General features: G+C 57.2%; 8 protein-coding genes across 8 annotated transcripts; 4 read left to right on the top strand and 4 right to left on the bottom strand.

Moving 5' to 3' along the window:
* Nucleotides 1–784: 784 nt before the first annotated feature.
* L226DRAFT_523633 (transcription regulator) lies at nt 785–6108 on the top strand (the record flags this gene model as incomplete). Its single annotated transcript, XM_067678829.1, has 18 exons — nt 785–1003; nt 1068–1088; nt 1144–1267; nt 1320–1621; nt 1680–2261; nt 2314–2619; nt 2678–2786; nt 2841–2879; nt 2937–3136; nt 3194–3254; nt 3305–3696; nt 3796–3952; nt 3999–4125; nt 4197–4680; nt 4734–5503; nt 5558–5615; nt 5669–5826; nt 5868–6108. 18 exons carry the CDS (start codon nt 785–787, stop codon nt 6106–6108), a joined length of 4350 nt encoding a protein of 1449 aa, XP_067534897.1.
* A 695-nt stretch (nt 6109–6803) lies between these two features.
* L226DRAFT_464109 (uncharacterized protein) lies at nt 6804–7947 on the bottom strand (the record flags this gene model as incomplete). The annotated part of the gene is made up of 2 exons (XM_067675839.1): nt 6804–7036; nt 7104–7947. 2 exons carry the CDS (start codon nt 7945–7947, stop codon nt 6804–6806), a joined length of 1077 nt encoding a protein of 358 aa, XP_067534896.1.
* Nucleotides 7948–8204: 257 nt separating this feature from the next.
* Nucleotides 8205–10153, bottom strand: L226DRAFT_546197 (uncharacterized protein; the record flags this gene model as incomplete). The annotated part of the gene is made up of 6 exons (XM_067682408.1): nt 8205–8272; nt 8324–8743; nt 8794–9142; nt 9193–9899; nt 9964–10086; nt 10138–10153. 6 exons carry the CDS (start codon nt 10151–10153, stop codon nt 8205–8207), a joined length of 1683 nt encoding a protein of 560 aa, XP_067534895.1.
* A 586-nt stretch (nt 10154–10739) lies between these two features.
* Nucleotides 10740–11867, top strand: L226DRAFT_464291 (uncharacterized protein; the record flags this gene model as incomplete). Its single annotated transcript, XM_067675849.1, has 5 exons — nt 10740–10900; nt 10950–11025; nt 11084–11122; nt 11170–11472; nt 11523–11867. 5 exons carry the CDS (start codon nt 10740–10742, stop codon nt 11865–11867), a joined length of 924 nt encoding a protein of 307 aa, XP_067534894.1.
* A 379-nt stretch (nt 11868–12246) lies between these two features.
* L226DRAFT_535775 (uncharacterized protein) lies at nt 12247–16788 on the bottom strand. The gene is made up of 8 exons (XM_067680983.1): nt 16726–16788; nt 16218–16670; nt 14981–16014; nt 14014–14926; nt 13578–13960; nt 13169–13517; nt 12596–13115; nt 12247–12542 (listed from the first exon to the last, which is right to left on the bottom strand). Exons 1-8 carry the CDS (start codon nt 16750–16752, stop codon nt 12451–12453), a joined length of 3771 nt encoding a protein of 1256 aa, XP_067534893.1. The 5' UTR covers nt 16753–16788; the 3' UTR covers nt 12247–12450.
* Nucleotides 16789–16949: 161 nt separating this feature from the next.
* L226DRAFT_88737 (uncharacterized protein) lies at nt 16950–18255 on the bottom strand. Its single transcript, XM_067687313.1, has 3 exons — nt 18161–18255; nt 18019–18097; nt 16950–17940 (listed from the first exon to the last, which is right to left on the bottom strand). The coding sequence occupies exon 3, from the start codon at nt 17835–17837 to the stop codon at nt 17058–17060; it is 780 nt and encodes a 259-aa protein (XP_067534892.1). The 5' UTR covers nt 17838–17940; nt 18019–18097; nt 18161–18255; the 3' UTR covers nt 16950–17057.
* Nucleotides 18256–18606: 351 nt separating this feature from the next.
* L226DRAFT_509561 (endoplasmic oxidoreductin) lies at nt 18607–20907 on the top strand (the record flags this gene model as incomplete). Its single annotated transcript, XM_067678219.1, has 8 exons — nt 18607–19066; nt 19124–19240; nt 19295–19378; nt 19430–19495; nt 19559–19939; nt 19999–20408; nt 20471–20639; nt 20692–20907. The coding sequence occupies exons 1-8, from the start codon at nt 18896–18898 to the stop codon at nt 20905–20907; spliced, it is 1614 nt and encodes a 537-aa protein (XP_067534891.1). The 5' UTR covers nt 18607–18895.
* A 169-nt stretch (nt 20908–21076) lies between these two features.
* L226DRAFT_88627 (uncharacterized protein) lies at nt 21077–22226 on the top strand. The gene is made up of 4 exons (XM_067687312.1): nt 21077–21184; nt 21237–21534; nt 21592–21888; nt 21948–22226. The coding sequence occupies exons 2-4, from the start codon at nt 21298–21300 to the stop codon at nt 21975–21977; spliced, it is 564 nt and encodes a 187-aa protein (XP_067534890.1). The 5' UTR covers nt 21077–21184; nt 21237–21297; the 3' UTR covers nt 21978–22226.
* Nucleotides 22227–24367: the final 2141 nt, after the last annotated feature.

Below are 24367 nucleotides of genomic sequence, written 5' to 3'. Positions count from 1 at the left end.
CGGGCAAGGCGGCCGAATCCCGGCGTGACGGTGACGGCGCTGCGGTGGGCAAGGTTCTGAGGGCGATGATGGGCTTGTGTGTCGTCTGAATCGTGCGACGCATGGCATGCGGTGTGCGGCGACCTGCGGATGGCCCGAAGCAGCGGCCACGCTGGTCGTGACGGTGACCATGGGCGCGCGCCCTCAGGGGAGTAACGGAAGTCACGGCGTGACAGGGAAGAGGAAAAGTCGTGGGCGACAGCGGGGACAGTGAGGAACGCTCATCCGGGACCGCGCACGTTGCCGGCCGCGTCGACGGCGAGGACAGAGACGGGCTGGCTGATGGACCACGGGGCTCCCACGCTGGACAGAATGGGGGTCACCGTGCTGCATGCTGATGTAGCGCTGATCGCATGGGGCCCGCCACTGTGTCCCGGCGGACGTCGCCGAGCACGTTTCGCATGGCATGGGCGCGGGGTGCTGGGGGACGCGCACGACGGCGAGCTGAGCACGCAGAGCAAGACGCAGAGACTGGCGTGGACGGGGAAGAAGGCGGCCGGAGATAAGATGATGAGGGCGACTGGTCGGAGTTCGCCATGGGCAGTGACGAGCAGGCCGCGCTGTGTGGGCCGGCGCACGCGTGCGAACCGAGTCCGAGCTGGGCTGTCGGCTCTGGCGCTCGCCCTTCCCCTTCTCAACGCCCCCAGCATCTTCCTCCCTCTCTCCATCATCCTCCTCCCCGTCGTCCGCCCCTCCCCCGAGACCGTCCCTCCCAGCGGGCGCGCTTACATCTTACCTTTGACCCATGCTCAACGGCCTCGACAGCGACGACCCCATGGCCTCCGCCCTCTCCCCCGGGCCCCTCAGCGCCAGTGAGGATAGCGACAATACGATGCAGGTCGACTCGGATGTCGACGTTACGCGGAGCCCCGACGCCGATGCCGACGGCGAGTCTGACGATGACAACGCCCAGAGCGTACCCCAGACTAGCGGCGCTTCTTCCTCCTACCAGTCGCGGCGAATAGTACGTGGTTTCGATGCTTGTTCATGGTGGTTTGGATTGTTGACGGTCATTGGGAACATGGCAGGTGAAGGATGAGGACGACTCGGTACGCGCGTCTGATTATTCGTCACTTTGACTTCGCTTATAGGTTCCTGGTCTAGGGTTACGAGGATGAACCAGAGGACCCCAATGACGATGATGAAGATGCTTCCTACGCGGACGAGGAGTATGGTGCGCCGAAGAAGAAAGCACCCAAGAAGAAGAAGGCCCCTTCTAAACCCAAAGGTACGTCGTCGCGCCCTTACCCCCGTGCAGTATGCTCCATATATACGCACAGTCACTCCCCGACACTCTGCTCCGGACTCCGATTCCGATTCCGACTACGGCGCACGCTCGAAGAAAAAGAAGCGGACGCGCAATACGGGAGACGAAATTCGCGTCTCGAGCAGAGGCAACAAGATCCCCAATTACGTAGACGATGTCCAGGATTTCGAGCAGTTCGACGACGACGCGGATGGCATGACGTATGAAACAAACGCTGCGCCTTTGAAGGAGGAGGACGAGATAGAGGCTGTCATTGGACATTGCAGAGATGAGGGGCACGAGAACGACACAGATGACGATTGGTACCACAATATCGTATGTTTTCAACTTCGTACTTCACTTCAATCGTCTCCTAAGAATATTGGACCACAAGCGTTTCCACATCAAATGGAAGAACTTTTCGCATCTACACAACACCGACGAGGTGTACGAGTTCTTGAAGCGGTTCAAGGGTCTCAAGCGTGTCGACAACTATATCAAGTTGTTCAAGCAAGAGCAGGAGCTTCTCAAGAGCTCTGCTACGTCGTTGGAGGAGAAGGAGACCATCCTTCTGCGTCGCGAGCGCGACAAGGAGGAACTCGACTTGCACAAGACCGTGGAGCGCGTCATCGCGCAGCGGGAAAACGAGGCTGGCCAGGTCGAGTATCTGTGCAAGTGGAACGGGTTGGCCTACGATCACTGTACATGGGAGGTCTTGGACGAAATCCGCCCTATCGCGAAGGAGCAGATTGACGCATTCCGTCTGCGAGAAGCGGAAGCGAAGTTCCCGTTCAAGAGCACGGTGTATGCGCGACACTCGCGTCCTCCCTTCGAGAAGATCACCGAAGACCCTCCATATATTGCGGCGACAGGCGGACAGTTGAAGGACTTCCAGTTGACGGGCCTGAATTGGCTTGCGTATCTCTGGAGCAAAGGTGACAACGGCATTCTGGCGGACGAGATGGGTCTAGGAAAGGTAAGTCAGGCCAGTCTTCAGGCGCATGATCGTATGCTGAGGGCGATCACAGACTGTCCAATCCGTCTCGTACTTGTCATGGCTCTTCCATGAACGTCGACAATATGGCCCATTCCTAGTCATCGTGCCACTGTCCACCATCACAGCCTGGCAGTCGCAATTTGCGGCTTGGGCACCCGATATACATGTGGTGACATACATTGGTAGCGCCAGATCTCGCTCTCTCGCCCGAGAGTTCGAGTTCGGACCATCGGTCAAGAAGCTCAAGATGAACGTCTTGTTGACCACCTACGAGATCACGCTGCGAGATGTCAAGGAGCTCGGCGAAATCAAGTGGCAGATGCTCATGGTGGACGAGGTACGCGGGCTTAACACGTTTGTCACGGAGATGAGGCGGATTCTGACGGAAATGGCAGGCACATCGTCTGAAGAACTCGGAAAGTCAGCTCTATGAGGCCCTGCGAGGCTTCTCGGCTGCGTCCAAGGTGCTCATTACGGGAACTCCGCTCCAGAACAACGTTAAGGGTACGTTGTGGCTTCACTCTGCAGGAACAGGTCCGCTAACCGACGTCGTCGCAGAACTTCTTTCATTAATGCATTTCCTCATGCCTGAGAAGTGTGCGTGGCTCGTTTCGCTTATGGACCGGTGCACAGCTGACATACACGGCGACGTAGTCCAACTGACCAATGAGTTCGATCTCACGGATGCGGATCATGAAGTGAAGATCAAGGAGTTGCATCAACAACTCGAGTCCCTGATGCTGCGACGCCTCAAGCGCGACGTACTGACGTCGCTGCCCACCAAGAGTGAGCGGATCTTGCGGGTTGAGATGAGTGCTATGCAGACGCACTTCTACAAGAACATTCTCACGAAGGTCTGTCATGTTGACTTCTGACCGGTTCCGTGAGTCAGACGCTCATTTCGGTGACAGAACTTCCAAGCTCTCGTCAAGAGCGCCAACGGCAACAACAACATCAGCTTGTTGAATATTGGTGAGTGATACTCGTTTCTGAGTATTTTACGACGTCTGACATCGACTTAGCGATGGAACTCAAGAAGGCCGCTAACCATCCGTGGCTGTTCGACGGCGCCGAGGTCAAGACCGACAGCCACGAAGAGTCACTGAAGGGTATCGTTATGAGCAGTGGCAAAATGGTTCTGCTCGACAAGCTCCTTGCTCGGTTGCGTCAAGATGGTCACCGTGTCCTCATCTTCAGCCAGATGGTCCGAATGCTCGACATCATGCAAGACTACCTGAACATGCGCGGGTATCAGCACCAGCGCCTGGACGGTACTGTCTCGTCTGAGCAACGGAAGAAGTCGATCGCTCACTTCAACGCCCCCGGGTCGACCGACTTCGTCTTCCTGCTATCAACCCGTGCCGGTGGACTCGGCATCAACCTCGAGACCGCCGATACGGTCATCATCTTCGACGTGAGTATTCCATCCAGATGCGTTTTGCTCTGCCCACATGCTGTGTGCGCCGACCGCGTCGAAAACACGTTGCTGACGCACCATCCTCTCCATCGACAGAGTGACTGGAACCCTCAGAACGACCTGCAGGCGATGGCACGCGCTCATCGTATCGGCCAGAAATCGCACGTTAGCGTCTACAGGTTTGTGAGCAAGGACACCATGGAAGAGGACGTTCTGGAGCGCGCTAAGAAGAAGATGGTCCTCGAGTATGCCAGTGAGTAGCCTCGCCTTGTGCCGCGACCATGACTAATCCCACGCAGTCATCAACCAGATGGACACGTCGCAGGCGCACCTCAGCTCAAAGGGCTCCGCGAAGGACAACGCGAAGACCGATGCGCTAAGCAAGGACGAGCTCCACGCGGTGCTTAAATACGGCGCGCAGAAAATGTGGGTTGTTATCGGCGCATGCCCCTTCCTCGTTGCACTAATTCATCACTCCCCCCGCTTCCGCTTCCCAGCTTCGACAAAGATGACAGCCAACAAAGCAAGAAACTCGATGAGATGGACCTCGACGACATCCTCAACCGCGCCGAGCAGCACGAGACGGTCGCAGCGCAGAACGAGGGCGCATCGCTGGGTGGCGAGGGCTTCCTGGAGCAGTTCGCCAACATAAGCGACGTCAAGAACGACATGAACTGGGAGGACATCATCCCAGTTGAGGAGCGCCAGCGGTTCGAGCGCGAGGATGATGAGCGTAAAGCCGAGGAGCTGGCTGCGGCGGAGACGAAGGACAGGAAGCGGACGCATGCCCCAGTGTCTTATGAGGGCATGGACGGTGACCCCCATCCATCTTCAGCACCCCCTGCAAAGAAGCCTCGCCACCCCGCTCCCCAACGCAAGACCCCTAGTCAGAAGGCCATGGAACTGAAGGAGCGAGACGTCCGTGTTCTTGTCAGGAGTTTGCAAAAGTGGGGGGACATCAGGCAGCGGTATGACACGATCGTGCGTCACGTTCTTTGTTCTGCCATTACTTCGTCTCATGCATTGTTAATCAGGTAACCGAGGCTAAACTCACCGAGAAGAACCGTGGCATGATCCAGGACGTCGCAGACGACATCATCGAGCTCTGCGCGCGTGCAGTGGACGAGAACAACGCCGAAAAGCGGGCACGCATCGAGGCCGGTGAGACCCTCACCAACGCCCAGAAGAGCAAGGCGGTCCTCGTCACGTATCGGAATGTCAACAACATCAATGCGGAGACGGTTCTTTCAAGGCACCGCGATCTTCAGATCCTCTTTAAGCACCTCGACCCATTAACTGAGGAAGAACGGTACAACTGGACGATCCCGATTGAGAACATCCGGCCGACGCTCAACTGGTCCGGGCGGTGGGGTCCTCAGGAGGATGCCATGCTTCTCGTCGGCGCATACGTCTATGGCTTCGGCAACTGGGAAGCCATGGCGAAGGATGTTCGGCTGGGTCTTGAGGGCAAGTTCTTCCTCGAGGAGGGCAAGAAGGGTGAGGATGCTGCGAGTAAGCCTATTCCGAATGCCATCCATCTCGTGCGGAGAGGGGACTACCTGCTGGGGATCCTCCGAGAACACGACGAGAAGATCCGCGCCATCGAGTCGACACTCACGCATAGACGAGGCAAGACGTCCATCTCTCCCCCTCCACCTGTCGCATCCACGTCCTTTACCAGCAACGTCAGCCGCAAGCGTGCTGAGAGCGAGGCTGTTGCCTCGGTCGACGAGAGCGCGAACACCAAGAAGCGGAAGCGGAGACCAACGCCCACCTTCACAGACTCGTCTTCTTCCGATGAGTGGTATGTTGCCTTTCTTCATGCCGTAGGTTGGCTACAGACTGACGCCTTGAACAGCCCATCCATGGATGAGGCAGCAACGAAGGAGGAGCTTCGTCCGGTCAAGAAGCAGCTCGTAAGTATTGCGTGTTATACAAACGAAAGCCGCGTACTCATCAATTTCACTAGAAACAGCTGAAGCTTTCCGGCGGCGACATGCCACGAGAAGACAAGGTTGCGATGCTCAAGGAGTCTCTTGCTGCTATCGGCAAGCGTATAGAGCTCGTCTTGCAGCAGAAGGCGGCCGCTGGCGAAGACCGGGACAGGTGGCGACGGCATCTTTGGACGTGAGTACATTCCTTCTGGCTATCTACATCATTATACCTAGTCGGCTTTTCCTCCCCAGTTTCGTCACATTGTTCTGGCCCAAGAAGGTCAAGGCAGGCAAGCTGGAGGAGATCCACGCGAAGATGGTCATGAAGGAGGGTGCTCCCCGGGCGTCGTCGAGTGATGCAACGTCTGCCGCCAAGAAGCCTCGACTCAGCACGGGTGCTACGAGCCGGAACGGCGCACCTTCCCTCCCCTCAGCATCCACAAGTTCCTCGCACACGAACGGGAAGTACCGGTGACATATCGCCTCTCGTCGGTACTGCTCCCTCTTTCTGTCATGCTTCTTCACGAACCCCCTACTGTATCGTTGCATCTCCCACTTTTCGCCTCGTTCGTTGTACTTATACCTCGCTCGCACAGTACTCTCTATCCCCGCTTAGTCGTCCATCTTGTTTATCCGTCAGTGCCTTCCTCGTACCGTACGCTACCTTGCATGCTCGGCCTCTGTTATCTCCATCTCATCTCTCAATGTTGCTCACGCTGTTCCCTCCGGTCAATGGTCAATAGTCAATTGTTTTCGATAGCACCCTACAGAGCGCACTTATTTTCCCTCCCGGTGTAACATCAGAATCGTGTGCCTAGTAATACAACAGTATATCACAATCCAGAGGACTATGTACGGGCCCAATGTCTAGCAAGAGAGGCAAGAGAGGGATCGCCGGCATGACGGATGTCATGAAATATGGACTGTTATCGTGAGTCGTTCCACATGTACACGGAGCCAGTCGCCCGCTCGGAGGTGCACACGTATCTTTCGCGTAGCGATCCCGACGGGTGACAGGCTCGACGGCCGGATGCACACCATCGCGCGTCCGTGGACGACGAGGCGCACCATCGATGTTGGGAGTGGTATCACTTCATTCCTACACGGATACTGGGAAGTTCAGCCTGTAGCACCCTCAATGACGAAGCCGAACCAAGCACATACAGATACTCACTCTCGACCCTGCACGAAGATGGCCGGTTTGAGAGCAGAGGAGCCTCCACTGCGTTTGCGCGTGCGAGGACTTGCGCCAACGGTGACGCTGACGATGGGTGGACCATTAGCCGCGGACGCACCAGCTCCGCTGGTCAAGCTGGACTTGCGCTGTCGTGAATGCGATCGACGCCTCGACGATCCACTGGGTCCAGCTGCTTGCGATCCCGACGCAACTGCACCCCGCGCAGCTGCGACTACTCACCCCAACACGCACTCAGCTTCTACTTGCAAGTATGTAGAAGACAGACGACGCACCTTCGACGACCTTGGCGTCCGCCTCCCGATGGAAGCTCTCCATGAGGGCCGTATACCGCTTCACTTGCCACGCCAGCTGGCTGGCGCGGGCCGTGTTTCCCTGGCTCAGCGCCCATTTGCGCTCCTCCTTGAACCTGCGCCGCTCCGAGTCGGCCAGGCTTGCGCGAGCGCGCAGCACCGCGACTTCACGTTCTTTGGGGGTGAGCTTGCCATCGGGGTCGATCGACGACGGCACAGAGTCGAGCGAGATGGACGGCGCGGTGCTACAGTAGGTCAGGGTGGGCGTGATGGGGCGCACCTCGCTCGAGCGGCCGTGACGGTCATGCTCAACGCGGTCCCGCAGGTGGTCGTGCTCTCGGTCCCGCTCCCTGTCCCGCTCACGCTCGCGTTCTCGATGCCGATGAGAGCGCGTGCGGTCGCGTCCGAAGGAGACGAGGCGGATGCGCTTGGGCGGGTCGGGTGGCGGCGCGTGCGAGATGACCGCTGGGGCAACCCCGACGACGGACTCAGTTCCCAGCCCGATTCCGGGTGTGCCGTCGACAAACTGCGCGAGGAGGTCGGTGAAGAGGACGCCGAGGGCGACGCCCAGGACGGTGCACGCTGTCTGTACAACGTCTGCGAGGCGAACGAAGTCAATGACGAGCTTCGCGGCGACGCCGACGACGACGATGATCACCGCCTGCGGGAGCTGAGTAAGGGTATTGTGGATGAGGACGCCTTGAAAGAGACCGTTGAGTAGAAAATCTGGGGTGGAGGATATGTGTGTAGGGTCGGGGACGAGGGTGTTGATGAAGACACGCGCGCCGAGGGCGAAGAGAAGGGGGAGACCAGTCGTGAGTTGCATACAGAGTCAGGAAAGGTCATACAGACATAGAAGGGTATCCGCTGCAGGCGACGGCCGCACGAGGGCAAGCACGAGGGCGGGCACGACAAGGAGCACGACGAGGAAGACGTAAAGCACGGCGGCGCCCAAGTTCAACTCACAATACGCGCGGGCAGCACGTGGGAACATCCGCGCCTATGTCGCGCGCGGGAGAGCCATGCATTACACAAACAAGAGCAGTAGCGTACAGTAGCAAGATAATAATACAAATGTCCCTCTCAGAGCTCCTTGTCGACATAGTTCGCCATCGGGTCCTCCGATATTCGCCGATTCATCCGGTATGCCTCTGCAGATCATAGTGAGAGAAGCCCGCGACACATGAAAGGCACAAACTTACCGAGCTCTTCCTCGGACACTTCATAGCTCTGTCCAAGTCCGCCCTTCTTCTTCTTGCCGAGACGGTCGTCGTCATCGTCGCCCCGCGCTTTCCGCTTGCGTTCGTCGCTGAGGGCTTGTGCGAGCCTGTCCTTGTCAAGCGACAGCTCGCCCTCGCCCAGACGCTTCTTCGAGAAGAGTTCTTCTGCCTTCTTCTTGCGATCCTCAGCGCTGTCGGAAGGTACGGGCGGTGGGGGCATTGATGATGAGGATGACGGGCCCTCCAAGAGGTTCTTCGCACTCGACGCCTGGGCAGCCTGGATACCGGCCTCGCCCGTACAATAGGACATGTGCACAGACGAGTGGCAGCATGCGTAGCCCCATGTCCCCGATGTAGGGTCGTACCACGAGCCCCATACGGCCGTGTGGTTGTTCACGTACACTGCAAGCTCTGTCAGTGAAACGCCGGCAAATAACACAAACTGCACATACCATCTTCGGGGTACTTCGACCTCGTCTTCGCCCGTTCCTTGCCCTTCACGACCTGACCCGTGCGCGAGTACTCCACGTACTCCTCCGTCTGCCCCTGCAACAATTCTTTCGGTGCCTTCTCCAGGTACTCCTCCCCGCCATACTTCGCGAGAATGGAAACCTTTGTCGTGTCCTTGAGCTCCTCTTTCTTCTTGAGATATTGGTGGTGCAACAGCTCTCCCTGCGTGGGGTTTGCGTTCATATGTACGTCGTTTCCCCGCGCAGCAGCATTCCAGGCGAAGAGCTGCAGTTTCTGCACTTCGGGCGCGTCTCCGGAGAATCGAAGGAAGTTGTCGCCAGCAAACATTGCCTGCATAGGTATAAGAAGAAGTAGAGTTGTACGCAAGAGAACAGACGCACCTCCTCTGGGGGAACATTTTTGAGCGGGTTGTCGCGCATGGAACGAGTCTTGGGGTCGTAGTATGCACTCGAGGGGTCCAAGTTGATGAGGTACTTCGCAGTGTCCTCACGAATACGCAGATTTCGCACCGTTATCCGCGTCTTCGTGTCCAGTTTCTGACCCACCGCGTCCGCCGACTCCGCGTACTTGTCTTGATCCTCATCATCCTCGTCGCTGCTCCCAAAGTCATCGTCTCGTCCCTCTCCCTTCTCCTTCACCGCCTTCGCCACCTTCCGCACCGCCGCAAGGTCCGTCGTCGTCTGCTTATCAATCTCCTCCTCCCTAAGCTTCTGCCGCGCGGCCTCCAATGCAGCGTACTCCTCGTACACCTGCTTGTGCTCCGCGGGGTCGTATCCGTTCCACCGGTCGCGCTTCGCGTCGTAGCCTGACGCGACGTCCTGGATGACCTCGTCGGGGGCGATGTCCTTGTTCGTGTACTTCGCGCCCTTCTTCCGCGGCCGTTCGAGGCAGTCCTGCTTCTTGTGTGTCATCGCCCCACAGTTCTCGCATGCGCCCTTCCGGTATTTCTTCGCTGCTGGTCCCGCCTTGGCGCCGCGGTCGTACCAATTATCGAGCTTGTCTGCGGAGCGGTCATACTCGGGGATGCGCTGATGGCTCAGGGAAGGTGCGCCAGTGTCGAGGTACCATGGTGCTTGCGCGATGTATTCTGAGGAAGACGGGAGGTATGAGGAGAAAGAACAGCGATCGACGGGGATAAAGGTGGCACTCACGAGGAATGTGCGGATTTATGGCCTTTCCCTCCTCGTCAAGAGCTGCAGGTGCGGTACCGGCTTTACGAGCTGCGTCGAGATCCTTTTGTCTTCGGAACTCTTCCCGGGAAAGCTTTCCTGTCGCTATACATTGTAAATCAGATGATGCATTCAGTTGTTGCGAGCTAGACGAACCTGTCGCCGAAGCCATGGTCGGAGTGCAAGTAGGAGGTGGAGTGGCCGTGAGCGCGCCAGATCGCAGAGAGTATGATGATTACGTAACGCTCATGCACGAGGAGGTTTAACGTGCCCCGGGCCGGAATGTCACCACCACTGTGGCTACTACATCCATGTCTAGTACCTTGACTTCCGCGCGCAGGACGGACGGGACAGATGAGACATCAGGCTCGTTAGTTCCGCCTGTGGTGAGTCCCTCCCCTTCCTGCGCTGACGCAGTCTCAATCAATATTTACAGCTCCCCTGTACTTCTGTGGCCGATTTCGGAGTTGATGCAAGACCCACCCCTCACGAGCTGGCTGAGTTCTGGGCTGCTATGGAACCATGGCTAGCGTCGCATGGGGTTAACTTGTACGCCAGACGCGGCGAGTGTTGGTGCCCGCCTCTTGTCAGTGCGGATGCCCCTCTACCGTTCGCACGACGCATCAGCGAGAGGGCATCATCCGACACATTTCTCAAGCCGGTATGTTGTCATATCACTTTCAAATCGGCCATGCTGAACAATTTCTCTACGTAAGACGCGGTTCGCCTGTGGCCAAGACCTCTCGGGCAGAGACGTTATGCTCAAACTCGTCGACAAAGACAGCGAGCAGTATCACATTTTCGAGATATTGCTGGCGCAGCGTCACTTGTTCACCGACTCTACCACGTTTCCCTGTGTACTACCTCCCGAACACATCTTCGACACGCCGCATCAATACTCTGTAGTGTCGATGCCGACGTGAGTCGCGTCATTGCTTGTCGACACGCTTTGAAATGACTTGCTTTAGGTGGGGATGCCCTCTGTACCAAGAGGACATGCAATCTATCCAGGAAATCCTTCGTTTCATGCAGTGCGTTCTACAGGTACGTCATGGTCGCCGATGAAGGAGCCACGTATCTGAAGTTTGAACATCATCCTCAGGGTCTTACTTTTCTTCATTCGAACCGCATCGCGCATCGTGTCAGTACTGTCATCTCAGCTGGATTCATATACCGACTACGTCTCAGGATATCTTTGACTTCAATATCGTCGTGAACTGCTATCGTCCGGATTTCAAGCCCGAATCCTTGCGGAGCAACTTGCGGCATCATCGAGCGACCGAAGACGTCTTTTACGCACTGATGGATTACGATCAATCCATTCAATTACCTCTGGATGTATCCGTCAAAAGTTGTCGCAGACCCGCGGACGAAGGCTGTTACGGTTCTGGTCTTTACAAGCCGACCGACTTGAGCCTCGGCCAACCGACATATAATCCCTTTGCGTTTGATGTTGGAATGCTTGGCAATTTCTTTCGCTCCAACTTTCCAGTATGGCATTTCCTTCATGCCAACATGTGTTGACTCATTGTTCTGTTCAGGACGTGGTCTCAGCGGTTCCAGCTCTCGCTGCTCTCTACGATAAAATGACGACTCATCTTCTGGCAAAACGTTTCACCGCTGAGGAGGCGCTTCAGTTCCTCGACCACCAAATCAACGGTCTTCCCGAGGAGGTGCTTACGAGAACCCTGACGACAACACGATCTTGGGACGCGCTCGATGATTCGGAGGTATACTGGTCGCAACTCTCGCCCGAGCAGTTGGAGGAATGGAGTCACTTCCGAACGCCTCCGATTCCGATGTGGTCGAAGGTCCTCGCGTGGTTCATCGGGTTGCCGATATGCTGCGAGATCATCGTGTTCTCCCGCTGCGTTCTTCGGCTTTAGTCTCGTTGATTGGTTCGCTCTATCCTATGAGGATTGGAAGAGGGAGTGGTCTCGATCAGGACCGTGACCGCCACACCTGCAACATTCTCAAGGAGCCGTCCAACTTCCACAAGCTCACTGCCGAGGAAAAGCGGCAGCACCCCGCTGCACTAGTACCGATATTAGGCGATCTCCACGCAGCACGCTTGTTTCACTCTCAGATGGACAAACAAGCAAGCGAAGTTTTGGAGCTGGACGTGTGCAATCGATGAGGGAGGAGTGTGGTGGCCCAGGGAGACAACGCAACGTGATGACGGATTGAAGTGTGATAGAGCGTTGTCTTATCCATGTTTAACAAGCAATTGTATTACAAGTTGATTGTCGTCCGTCGCTGGTCAGTTACCGCAGGGACAGTAATCCTTTGACTTCAATTCATGGGGCGCACGCCCTGTATCTCAAGCACGGGACAGATTGCGCTAGTACCGTTCCATTAAGACCAACAAAAATGCAAGAGTGTCCTGCAGGGGATATCGGTATTGTACTTGTTCATAGCCCTCGTAACACAGACCCCCTGTATGTATTACCATCCAGTTACCATCCCAATTCAATCATTCCTACGTCCACCTCTCGGTCGACCGCTACTCGTAGTCATCTTGAGAATGGCGTCCTTTGCTATCTCGATAGCTGACTCCGAGCCTATATAACATGGATTAGACTTGTCAACGACGTGTTTGCGTAGCAGATCATACCAATTATAACAATCGTGCTGTCCTCATGGCTGACGGTAATGTCGGCGCCGCTCTCGTTCCTGAGACGCGCGACGTTGGAGCCCTTGGCGCCAACGATGCGGGGGAACATCGAACGGTCGGGGAGAGTCAAGAAGCCAACGTGGGTCATCTTTTCGGCGTGCTCAAGCCCTTCCTTGACGAGCTTCAGCGCACGGTCAAGGCCCGCCTGGTCGCGAGCTTTGAGCGTCCACACGGACTCGCCCTCCTCGGCATCCTGGTAGTTCGGAACAACCTGCCACTGTGCCTCGGTCGGCACGCTGTCAGAGTCGGGATCGTCTATGCGCGCAGTAGCCGCACCGGCCTGAGGTACAGGCTGAGGTGGGACGGCCGGCTTGGTGGGAAGCACGGACTGCTCGACATGCACGCCCGAGGAACGGAGCTGACGGAACAGGTTGCCCTGCTGAGAAACAGCGTAGTGGTACTTCAGCGGAACCGTAACCGTGCCAGTAACGCCTTCGGGTGCCGGAGGCTTGATCTGGGCCTGGAGGACACATTTGAACAATGACGCCGGCAGATTGAGGCAGAGCCACGTACCTTGAGTTCCTCCACGGCCTTCTCACAAGCAGCACGAGGGCCAGAAACCTTGACCAAGTTGCCGGGGTCCACGCCCGCAAGGTCGGCCATGTTCTCCGGCTCGCCAACCTGAGCGTACGAGCGCGAACCAGGGAACTGAATCTGAGCACCAGTGCGGTGCTGGAGGTCGTTGAGGTGCTGGCCACCGCGGCCGATGAGAGCACGGTGCTGAGCCACCGGCACGTCTACACCGAGAACGACGCGATCCTTGAGATCCGCAACAACCTTCTCCAGCTCCGCCTGGAGCTTCGCGACGAGTTTCGGCTCGCCACGGAGTCGGACCTCGTCGGAGGGCTCACCTTGACGGGGGCTGCCAATCGATATAACTTAGCACGAGATGGCCCCCGCTCATGATGATGGAAATACGCACAATCGGATCAACCCAGCCTGAGCCTTTGAGTCGGTAGGACCACCGCAGCGAGCGATGAGTTCTTTGAGGCCCTGGCCACCAGAACCAATAATGGTGCGGTGGAACCTGCTGGGGACATCGACAGTAGCAGTGATCTCCTCCGCAACCTGCTCAGCGATAGCGAGGATGGCGGCTTTCGCCTCCGCGATGGCCTTCTTCGTTCCGCGGATGGAGATGTTTGCGTTGTCCTTGTCCTCGACCGCCTTGTCGACGTCGATTTGCACGCCGATAGTGTCCTTAATGTCGTTGATGGTCGAACCAGCCTTGCCGAGGATACGGGCAACCGAGCGAGCGGGGACGGTGAACTTGACGACGTTGTTGGACTCCTTCTCGAACTCGACGGCCTATAAGGCATTATGAGGTAATGCATGGATTGCTCACAAACAGAAAAACTCACGTCAAGAAGCTCCTGCTTGGCACCGGCGACACCCTTGCGGCCACCCTTTACGAGGACCTCGTCAGCCTTGAGAGGCTCGCGGGTCCTACCCTCGCCGTCTCCGGACGATTCGCGCGGGAAGGTGATTTTGACACCGTACTTGTCCTCAAGACGAATGACATACTTGCCGCTTTGACCAATGAGAGACGAATGGTACTGGTGAGGGATCTTGAGGACCTCAGAAGTCTCGTCGGCAAGACGCTCAGCCTGAGCCTGAATGCGACGCTTGGCCTCCTCGACGTTCTCCTTGCGGCCGACGATCTTAACCTTGGATTTGGAGTGAGTGCCTTTCTTCTTCTTGCTTCCCTCCTTATCCTTCTCCTCGCCCTCGTCCGAGAAGTCAATCTTCACACCGAGCGTGTCGCGGAGCTTGTTGACACCAGAACCACCTGATCCGACAATGCGGCCGACGTACTCACGGTCGATCTCGAACTCGACGGAGTAGCTGGACACGATCTCGTCGTTCTTGGCATCTTCGACAATCTTGTGGATCTCCGCCACAGCGCGGTTGACATCGGCACGAATACCGCGTACCAGAATGAAGTCCTCGGTAGCCTGTCCAGCCTCAGCACCGACCTTGACTGAGAGCGTCTTGTCCTCGCCGATGATGGCGTTGAGAGTAGTGCCGCCACGGCCAACGACGGCGTCATGCCACTTCTTCTCGACCTCGATGATCTCAGTCTTGACGTCTGCAGCAGCGCGAGATAACTTCAACAACTCCTCCGCAACGTCTTCCAGGTTCTTGGTCTTCTCAACTGGAGAGAGGGAAGCGTTGGGAGTGGTGGGGTCGTACACCAAGAGGACGGTGGACTGCTCAGAAGATTCGGGCGGGAAGTATACCAGGACATTCTGTGTCTCATGGAAAGCCTTGATCCTGATAATGGGTTCAGGAATCTGCGTCATTCGGGTTGTCGTAAGGAACACTCACTTCTTCGCGTTCTTGTGTGAGTTGATGATCCGATGGAGGAGCCAGTCGATCTGCACGTCCTTGGTTGAGCCGTAAAGCTTGCCGATCAACGCGGAAGTCTGGCTGACTGCAGCGTCAACCTGGTGCTTCTCACCGATGATGTCCAACTTGATGGTCGTGAGACGGTCTAGTCCCGCAAGAGGGGGCGTGAAGACCTGCACGCCAGGGTTATCCGTAGCAAGCGTCTTGGGATAGTCGACATGGATCATGTAAGTCAGGAGCTGCCGGGAGACGGGGAGGGGACCGGGGAGAGGGAACTCGTGGATGTACGCCGAGTTTGCCTTCTCCATGACCGCTTGCACACCAAGACCAACGTCCGCTGCCTTGCCCCACAGGATGATCTCCTCGCTCGGGTCCTCAGGTTTGGGCAGAATGACGGCGCAGCGAGCCTTGGCCATGACGTCTTCCGCGTTTTTCCCGGTAAGGAGACGGTGCTGGCGCTTAGGGAGCGAAAGCTTGAGGGAGATCGTCTCAGCTGTGAAGTAATCGACCGCGGACTTGATGGAGTCGATAACGCGAATAACAGCCTCACGGTCACCGGTGACGGTGATCTCGCGGGCTGGCGCGTTCAACGATAGGCTGATATCGCCGCCCTCAGCCGCCGCCTCGAAGGTCGCACGGCGCGGAAGGATGAACGGAAGGACGTGCTCCGGAATGTCGCGCACGCGCTGAGTGGTGCGGGAACGTTTCGTGGCGATGATTTCGTTAAGCAGGGCCTGCGCCTCGAGCGCGAGGGGTTGAGCACCAGTAATAGTGACAGGGACCGTAGGCTCCTCCTCTTCATCCCCGCCGACCGGGGTGCCAGGAAGAGGAGTGGTAGTGCGCGAAGCCTCGTGGGAGGTGCCGTTAGCATGTCCGTTGGCCGTTGCGAGCGTATCGCGGCGAGGTATATCGATCCTAACGTTAGTCTGGTCGCGAATCTGCTTCAAAGTGACACCCTTGGGACCGATGATAGTGGGGATAGTCGAAGCGGGCGCGTTCAATGTCAGAGTGACCTAAGACACGAGTTGATCACTATTCGCCGTGAAGTTCATGAGGGACACGGTTCAATCGGCCTCGCCCTAGCCGGTGCTTCTCTCCAGCGCGTGCTGATGGCAGCGAGAATTGTAACACCACAATGCACGTTTCCCACCACACCAGCACGCGTTGTGGGCTAATGCAAGAGCGATCGGACAGAGTACTGTGGGTACGAACGTACCACGGGGCTAAGGAGTGCAAGGAGGCTCTTCTTCGCCTTGTCCAGCTCCTTCTTCGAATCGGCCTTGAGGTAGAACGTAGTCTGGCGCGCCCTCTGATTCGTAGACGCGTCCAGCTTGACCTTATACTGAGACATGACCTGCTTCGCGATTTCGCCGAGAGTCGTAGGCTTGCCATCCTTGCCAGCGGAAGACAGGTCGATGGACGAGATAGAGAACGTGTCCGAAACGACCGGCTGCTTGGAGGCGGCGGGCTTGATGCGGGGACCAGCACCAGCCCCCCATGCCGAGACCTTGGGCTTGTTGGCGGCCTGGGGTGCAGGAGCCAGGGACGGGAATGCCTCCTGGGACTCGGTGTCTACTTTACCGTTGGCAGCGGGAGCCCGGGGCTTGACTGGGGTGTCGTCAACCAAGCTGGGGAACGGGTCCGGGGCGCCTTCAAGTTCGTGCCTCCTCTGCTCCGGTCGGTGTGAACCACGTCGCTGCCGCGAGATATGGCAAACGCCTTACCTGGAGGTCAGCAGCGGAGAGAGCCATGTTGGGGTTGATTGACGGGTGTCCGGAGAGCGCGAGGCCTGAGACGGGGAAATCCAAGCGACAGCCTAGCAAAAGCCAAGAATGCCGCGAATTAGAGAAAGGAGATGAAGGTCAGAAGCAAGATGTGTGTAGGAGGGAATATACGTGTGCACTCCTCGTAGCACTTCTCACGGGCGCTTCCTCTGGTCGTGCGACTCTCATGCCCGTTTCGTGTATCATGCAATTAAGCATCTAGACAGCCTTCCTATGCTCAGAATATACAGATGATCGTCATGTTTCTGTGCATGTGAACATGCCAGAGAGGTTTACTTGTTCAGAAAAGCGTCGTTCTTCGCCCTAACCTCATCCTCCCAATTGTCCCAGCACACAGACAGCACTGTAGTGTGTCTGGCGCCCTGCCCCGAGAACTGATCGCCCTCCCGCCCCTTCGCTCCCATATGGCTCAGCGCCTTCGGCAGTACCCACATATACCGCAGTGTGCCCTCCGGCTTGAACCACATCCGCTTCGCCAGCCCGACAGACGGCGCGTTTCCCGGATGGGCGCACCACTGCAGACGGCGGAACCCAATCCCCGGGGGCGACTGCGTCGGGAGCTGGAGGATGTACCGCTGCAACAGCGCGACCATCTCCTTCGCCACGTGCGTGTGTCGGAATTCCGGAAACACGACGATGTACCCGATCTCCGTCGTCAGGTTCTGCGGGACGGTGGTGCAGATGTTGACGACCCCTGCCAGGCTCCCGCCCCACTCGGGATGCTCAGGGTCGGGACGCGTCCGGTCGATGATGGCGAGTCCGAGGGAGTAGGGGTTCCGTCGCACGTTGCGCTCGAACGATGTGAGGTAGTCGGCCAGTGTCGAGGGAAAGATGGGGAAGTATTGGAAGAGCTCGGGACGGTCCTTCACTTGCTTCCAGAACGTTTCTGCGTGTGCCGAGGGAATGAAGGGTACGAGTTTGAGACGATCGGTGCTCAACATTTCCTCGTAGAGGGGGTAGGCGAAGTTGATATCGTAAGGAGTTGGGCCATAGAGCTCGGACTCTGTGAGGCTGGGTTCGGACGGAGGGGTATAGCTGTTCACGAATGACATGGGGGATGGGTCCCAGAACTGAATCGACCCTCTAGGAACGACCCTCTAGATATATATCCCTGGCAGTGGCGGTAATTTGCTGACTCGTTCGCCATACTATCCCCTATAACCGGAGCTGAGATCGAACTTGTTACCACAGCCAACCACAGAAGACCTTACTGCAAAAGACACGCGAACGCACCTCGTGGTATTGAACGTAGCCGAACGCAAATGAACTCGATGGCGAGTGGTGTTTGCTGACGCCCCGGGGCTCCGTGGGCCTCCGTACAGACCGCGCTGAGACCGCCTGAGTCAGTAATGGCGCTAGTTGCGAACATACTCACCTTCGCGCTGCATTTGCAAGCAATAGTTATGCGCCGACAGTGCCCATCGTCAAGATTATGATGCGAGTATATGTCGACGATAACCCGCGCACTCTACATGTGTGAGTGCGTGTGATACAAGGAGTTGCCCGTCTATTCGCGGCTGAGAACCGTGGCGCAACAGTTGGAAGAAGTTCATAATCATTTCTAGCTGACTCCCGGCTTCGAACTTTGTATACTTCTTATGACTGCAACACCGTGACACCGCAAGAACTGGCACTGAGCCAATGACGGATATCACTGACGAGTAGGGCGGGGACGAGAGATGTGCGCAACATTGCATCAAGGCTCCGACGAAAGCGCTGTGTAGTCAACACCAAGCATCACTGTGGCCATGCCCAAACTTGAATCTAGGATGATGGCACGACAGCGCAAAGGGATTTGGGGGCGAGAAGGGTCGAGCGAACCGCCTGGAACCGACTGGGTCCGGGATAGACCAGCTGAGGCTGAGATGGACGCGGAAGAGAAAGTCGAAGGCGCTGTATTCTCGCGCCGACGTGGCCCAACAGCAGCGTATGGCTTTCCCGGGCAACGTCTGACACATCCTGCCTCTCTACCTCCCACCATCATCTTGCTTATAAGTCGTAATCTCAGTTCTGTGGGCCCGCGGACGCCTGCACTAACTTATCTTGCCGGCACTGGGAAACGGACAGTAAAGAACACTTTGGACGCCGCCACCGTCGGAACATCTGCCACATGCTTTCGCGTCATCTCTACGCGCTACTCTTTGCTTTCCTCCTCGATCCCTTTACCGCATATGCTTCCGACGCACAATCCTCGCTTCTTGGAAACGCACCTGGGAGGAGTGGACAGGTCAAGTCGGTCCTCGAGCATGAGCCAGTGAAAGTGCCTGCCTGCAAACAATTCGTACGCGCCTCCGCTTATAGGATTTCTCTGCTTCTAACTCCCCCCCTCCCCCTGCAGCCCACGGGTCCAATAGAGACGACACAATGCGACTTCGAGAGTGTAGAAAGTGTGACAAATGATCTCTACAACGAACTCCATTCCCTAGTCGAGACTCCCTTCTTCAAGTACTTCCGCGTGCGTGAACTTGTTTCCCAGTACTCCCACTCGCTATGCTCACCTATGCCTCAGCTTGACTTGTATCGTGAATGCCCGTTCTGGCAAGAGAATGGGTTCTGCATGAACAGGGAATGTGGTATCACCACCGTTGATGAGGTACGTTCCTTACCCCCACCGTGCCCAACTTCACGCTAATCCCTGTCTCAGCGCGAGATCCCGGAGAAGTGGAGGGCGGCTTCGCTGAGTAAGATTGAAATGCCCGAGGGTGACCAGGTACGTTCTCTGCCACTCCATACAAGCACACTCGTACCCACCTTCCCCACCATCGTCTCGCAGCGGACGGTTCTTCCTGGGTGTTACTATCGCGACTCCGACTACTGCTTCCTCGACGACCTCACCGAAGGCGACTATGTTGATCTCACGCTCAACCCCGAACGTTTCACCGGCTACGCTGGTCCCTCGTCGCGGCGGGTATGGAAGGCGATCTACGAGGAGAACTGCTTCGGCCTGTCAGAACTTAACCTCTTGTCATCGAACTCACCTAATCCGGGGCTGGTCAGTCTTCCCGACAGTATGTCCGGCGCGCTGAAAGTGGACGACGATGACGCTAAGGAGTGCCTGGAGCGGAGGGTATACTACAAGATTGTCTCTGGCCTCCACGCAAGTATCTCGACGCATATTTGTCATGAGGATATGAACCAGACCACTGGTACATGGGTATGTTCGCAGGTGTCCTCCATATTACCCACAACATCCTCACCCAACGTGCTGTATAGGGTCCGAACCTCCAGTGCTTCATCTCTCGGGTCGCCGCTTTCCCCGAGCGGCTGGAGTACATCTACTTTGACGCGGTTCTCCTCCTGCGTGCAGTTGCCCGCCTCGAGCCATACCTGTCCGCATACGACTACTGCGCGACCGGTTCCCATGAAGACGACGCGGAGACATACGAGCGACTGACGAAGGTCATCGACATCGCGCGCACAGTCGGCCGCTTCGACGAGTCTGTCCTCTTCCGCGGCGAGAACGCGAACGTGCTTAAGGAGGAGTTCAAGGACCACTTCCGGAACGTCACGCGCATCATGGACTGCGTTGGGTGTGACAAGTGCAGGCTGTGGGGCAAGGTGCAGACCACGGGTATTGCGACCGCGCTGAAGGTTCTGTTCGAGCTGGACGAGAAGGCTTTAGAGTGCGTATGCTTCTGCGGATGACTGATCATTGCATTGTGCTGAGACATCATAATCTTGTCAGCCCGAAGTCAAACGCTAATCTCCTCCAGCGCTCTGAGGTCGTTGCGTTGATCAACACCCTCCACCGTCTTGTCGAGTCTCTACATATGGTCCAGGACTTCCGTAGGATGTGGGCCGAGAAGGGGGTCGAAGACGAGCGCATCGTGTCCGAGACGGAGGCTGCAGCCAAGGTACGACCTCTCACCGGTCCTTGCCTCTCTGACCTCACTAATATGTTCCGAGCAGGCTCGCCGCTCTCCCGCCGTTGGTTCGTCCGGTGCATCAGGCGAGTTCCTTGCAGACGTGCTCGACAAGATCGCATGTTGGTTCCGCGCATGTCGCGACGGCACGGTCGGGTGCCTGCGCGGGCTCGTGGACGGCGTATCGGAGATCCTGGGCGTGGCGATGGGTATGTTCAGGCTGTCTGGGAAGGACCAGGTCCCGCGGAGCGATCTCTAGTGTGATCACCGGGTCGTGGTGAGCGTCGGACGGACGTATTTATTTGATGCATAGCAATTGTACAGGTATAATGCGACATTTTTCATAGACATGGTAACTCCTTCGCGTCGCTGGGCTATACGTGGCCTCGAATATCGACGGTTAGTACATGGCGTGCGTGCATTACTGAGTGCGCCGGATGGTGAAGTCACCTGTGGAGCTACTACCTACCGTCAACTTGACACCGAATAGGGACCGAACACGGCGCCGCAGTTGGGTGTCGCTGTCGCGCCCCCGGGTGAGCACGATCAAGTACACTTCACATTAGTCACTCATCGGACTCCCTGCAGCAGCAACTCGCACGAGTCAGCCCGCACATGGACGCTCAGTCCCCCTTTCTTGGCCTCCACCATGATGGCTCTAATTTCCCCCATCGTGCCTATGGATGAGGATACTACTCAACGCACCCTCGTGTTGCGCGTGCTGTTGTTGAACGTCTTATTTTGGGTCACAGGCTGCATTGTCATTGCCGGTCATTTGTGGCTGCCCCGAGCGTGTGCGCACCTCGTAGCTGCGATATCCGCCAGACGCAAGCTCAAGAGCGATGAAGACGACGTCGTTGTAGAACGACGCCGCATGTCGAGCGAAGTACGCTCCCCTAACCATCTTCGGGGACAGTTGCACTGACACTACCACTCTATCTAGATCGTACTGACCCTCGCTGACGCTGGGGTCTCCAGAGACGTGATTGCGTACGCGATCTCCGTCACCGACTATCCACTCGACATTGCAGACATCGAGGTGAACATCGAGCAGGGAGCAACACTCAAGGCCCTGAATGCGACCACGGACGCACATCACGAGGTGCTGGATACGCAAGTCCGGTTGGAGCGCACACAGAACAAACTCCTCCGAGAGCTGGAGCGGAAGAAGGAAAGACTGGGCCGTGTGGAGGCGTACTATCGGGCGCAGCTCGACGTTGCAAACCTTACCATCGAAATGGTGCTAGATCTCTCCTATGATAAACTACGCGTCGAGCTGACCTTTCTCGTTCTCACCAGAGGCAGCTGCAAGGTCAGCACCGAAGTTGAATGTTAAACGTTGGAGACCCGTGCCGGAATCTTCTCCACTGCAGTTGGGCGATCGATTGGACGCTGTGCATCTGCGTCGTTTGCCACACATCCTATCGCTACTTAGTCGCTCTTTGTGTCGGCCTCCTGGCCATGGGCCGGCCCGCCCATATATTCTTGGCAGAACACTCCGAGCCCGTGGATGTAGTAGACTCTCAGACTCGTTGGCATTGGTTGCTTCGCTCGCTCATGCAGGCAGTTTGCGTAGGCATCAACCACCATCCGTATTCGCGTATGTTCGCGTATATATTGGCAAGGTACATATCGTGATAATTACCAAAAGACGACAATAGGTGTATGTAAAGTCTGTTGGCCTCCAGATACCCCAGAAGAGGCAGCGCGACTGAAAGGATCAGGATAGGGGTGTGTAGGGAGCTTGTAGCGACTTGCAGGCACTCCAGACTCAAGCTCTGTTAGTTGCTGCTCCAGATTTGTGCCGCGTATATGCGGCGCGAGGCGGACTGTATCGAATATCGCGTCCCGGATCCCGAATTCCTAATTTGCGAGGCATGTATGCGTTCTATGCGAGACCTACTGATGCCCTGAGGACAAAGAGCCACTATCAAGCAAGGAGTACATCAGAATGTGAACGGAAGATGACCAAAGCATTGCATACTCACCACGGGGAAGCCAATGGTCACGAGAATGGTGGGGGCCATTGTGAAGGGAAAGGTACCAGATGTCGGAAATATCGGTCCAGAAAGAGCGAGATTCCTTTGTCCCAGCTTCAACCGCGCCTTGCACGATCTCCCAGCATACGTCACCAACCGGCAATCGCATAGCACTATAGGTATACCGCGTCCATCCATAACACCAGCCAGCGTAAGCGAATAACAAAGCACCAGCAAAGCGGGCAGCCAGAATCCAAAGTAGCCATTGAGATACGATTCCGAGCAGTCGGCGATCTATACGCCGGATATCGTGCAGGGCTTGCGGTAACTTGTAATGGGTTTGGTGGATTGCTCGTCGACCGTCCACGGGTCGCAACTCGGTGCACGTGGCTCAGCGGCACCTCCGTGGCAGGCTGCCACAACGAGACGCGGAGTCGACCACGCCGCCCCGGGGGTGCAGCGAAGGTGGGCCCATATTGGAAGCTGTGGACGAGTATGGACGGATGTGGGTCCGGCGGCAAGCCCCCCGCGCGGTGAAGGTGTGTGCACGCACGCGAAGCCTTGGGCCGTGGGCCTTGGGGGCACGCGCGACTGGAAACTGGAACCTCGCCGCCGCCGCCGCCACTACCACCACCGATCGCCGCCGCGGGCCAGGTCTCGTGCCTCCTCGGGCCCCGGGGTCTATACGTTATGTATATGCATTTCGCGTGCCGCATCCCGTGAGCCTATAGCTTGAGCTTCATGGTCGAGTTCGGGGGTGCCGGGTGCCGGATAGGGCCTGCTTCCCGCGCGAGACCGACTCGCGGGGAGAAGCAGGGCACAGCGGAACGTGCGTACTGCGTGTTTGGAGGCAATGGCGTGGAAGCGGGAAGCCGGGTGTGGTTCGGTGTGCCTGCATGGGCCAGCGAAGGCCCGAGAGCGAGACCGGAGGGTAAGCATGCTCCCGTGCGGTGCATGCATGATGCAAGAACGCGCGAAGGACAGAGATGAGTTGCTTATCTCGGAGGTGAAGCCGGAGCCAGATAAATGGCAGAACCCAAGGAACCCGTGCTCGATGACGTGCTCAAGTATGAGCGACTCTGTCAGGATGGAAGGAACTGTCAGCGATACGACGCGGCGTAGAAGGAAAGATGTCCCTCATGATCTGTGCGCTCTAACAGCAGAAACTGCGACATCACTGCGCGGAGGCACATGCATTCCGAGGGAGACCGGACCATGCTAATCCCACCAATTCCACGCGCATTGTCTTATGAAGCTCGACCGGTGGACCCGCGACGCCGGACTTCTTCTGCTCTGATGATTGTTTCTACATTCTGCAAAGACGAAAAGAAGGAAAGGCGAGCAGGACAGCGAAGACAGGCCAGACAGACAGAAACAACACACCGGCGCACTAATCCATCACATGTGGTCCAGATGGTGGCAGACGCGAAGTGGCCCCGGCTCCCCTGCGGAGTCATGCTGTACAGAAGGAGACAAGGGCGGACCGCGGTCAGCTCGAAAGACACCGAGCCCAAGCAAAACAGGAAACGTGCTTATGTGCGGGCGGCGGGGACGGCGGTTGTGGCGTCGTTGCGCCATGCCATTTCGTTGACTCATCGCGGGTTCTTACAGAGACGGCGCCGATGCTTCGTGCGCAGAACATTGCGTCGAGTGCCGAAGCCCGAGTCCCGACCGGGGATGTCGTCCCACGTCCGCAACCCATTCATCCGCCACAGGCCGCGTCGTCTCTCTCGGTCCCGC

Source organism: Lentinus tigrinus (assembly GCF_003813185.1).
Source record: "Lentinus tigrinus ALCF2SS1-7 unplaced genomic scaffold L226scaffold_14, whole genome shotgun sequence".
NCBI lineage: Eukaryota > Fungi > Basidiomycota > Agaricomycetes > Polyporales > Polyporaceae > Lentinus > Lentinus tigrinus.
Note: the sequence above shows the minus strand (reverse complement) of the source record. Positions and strands in the feature narration are given on the sequence as shown.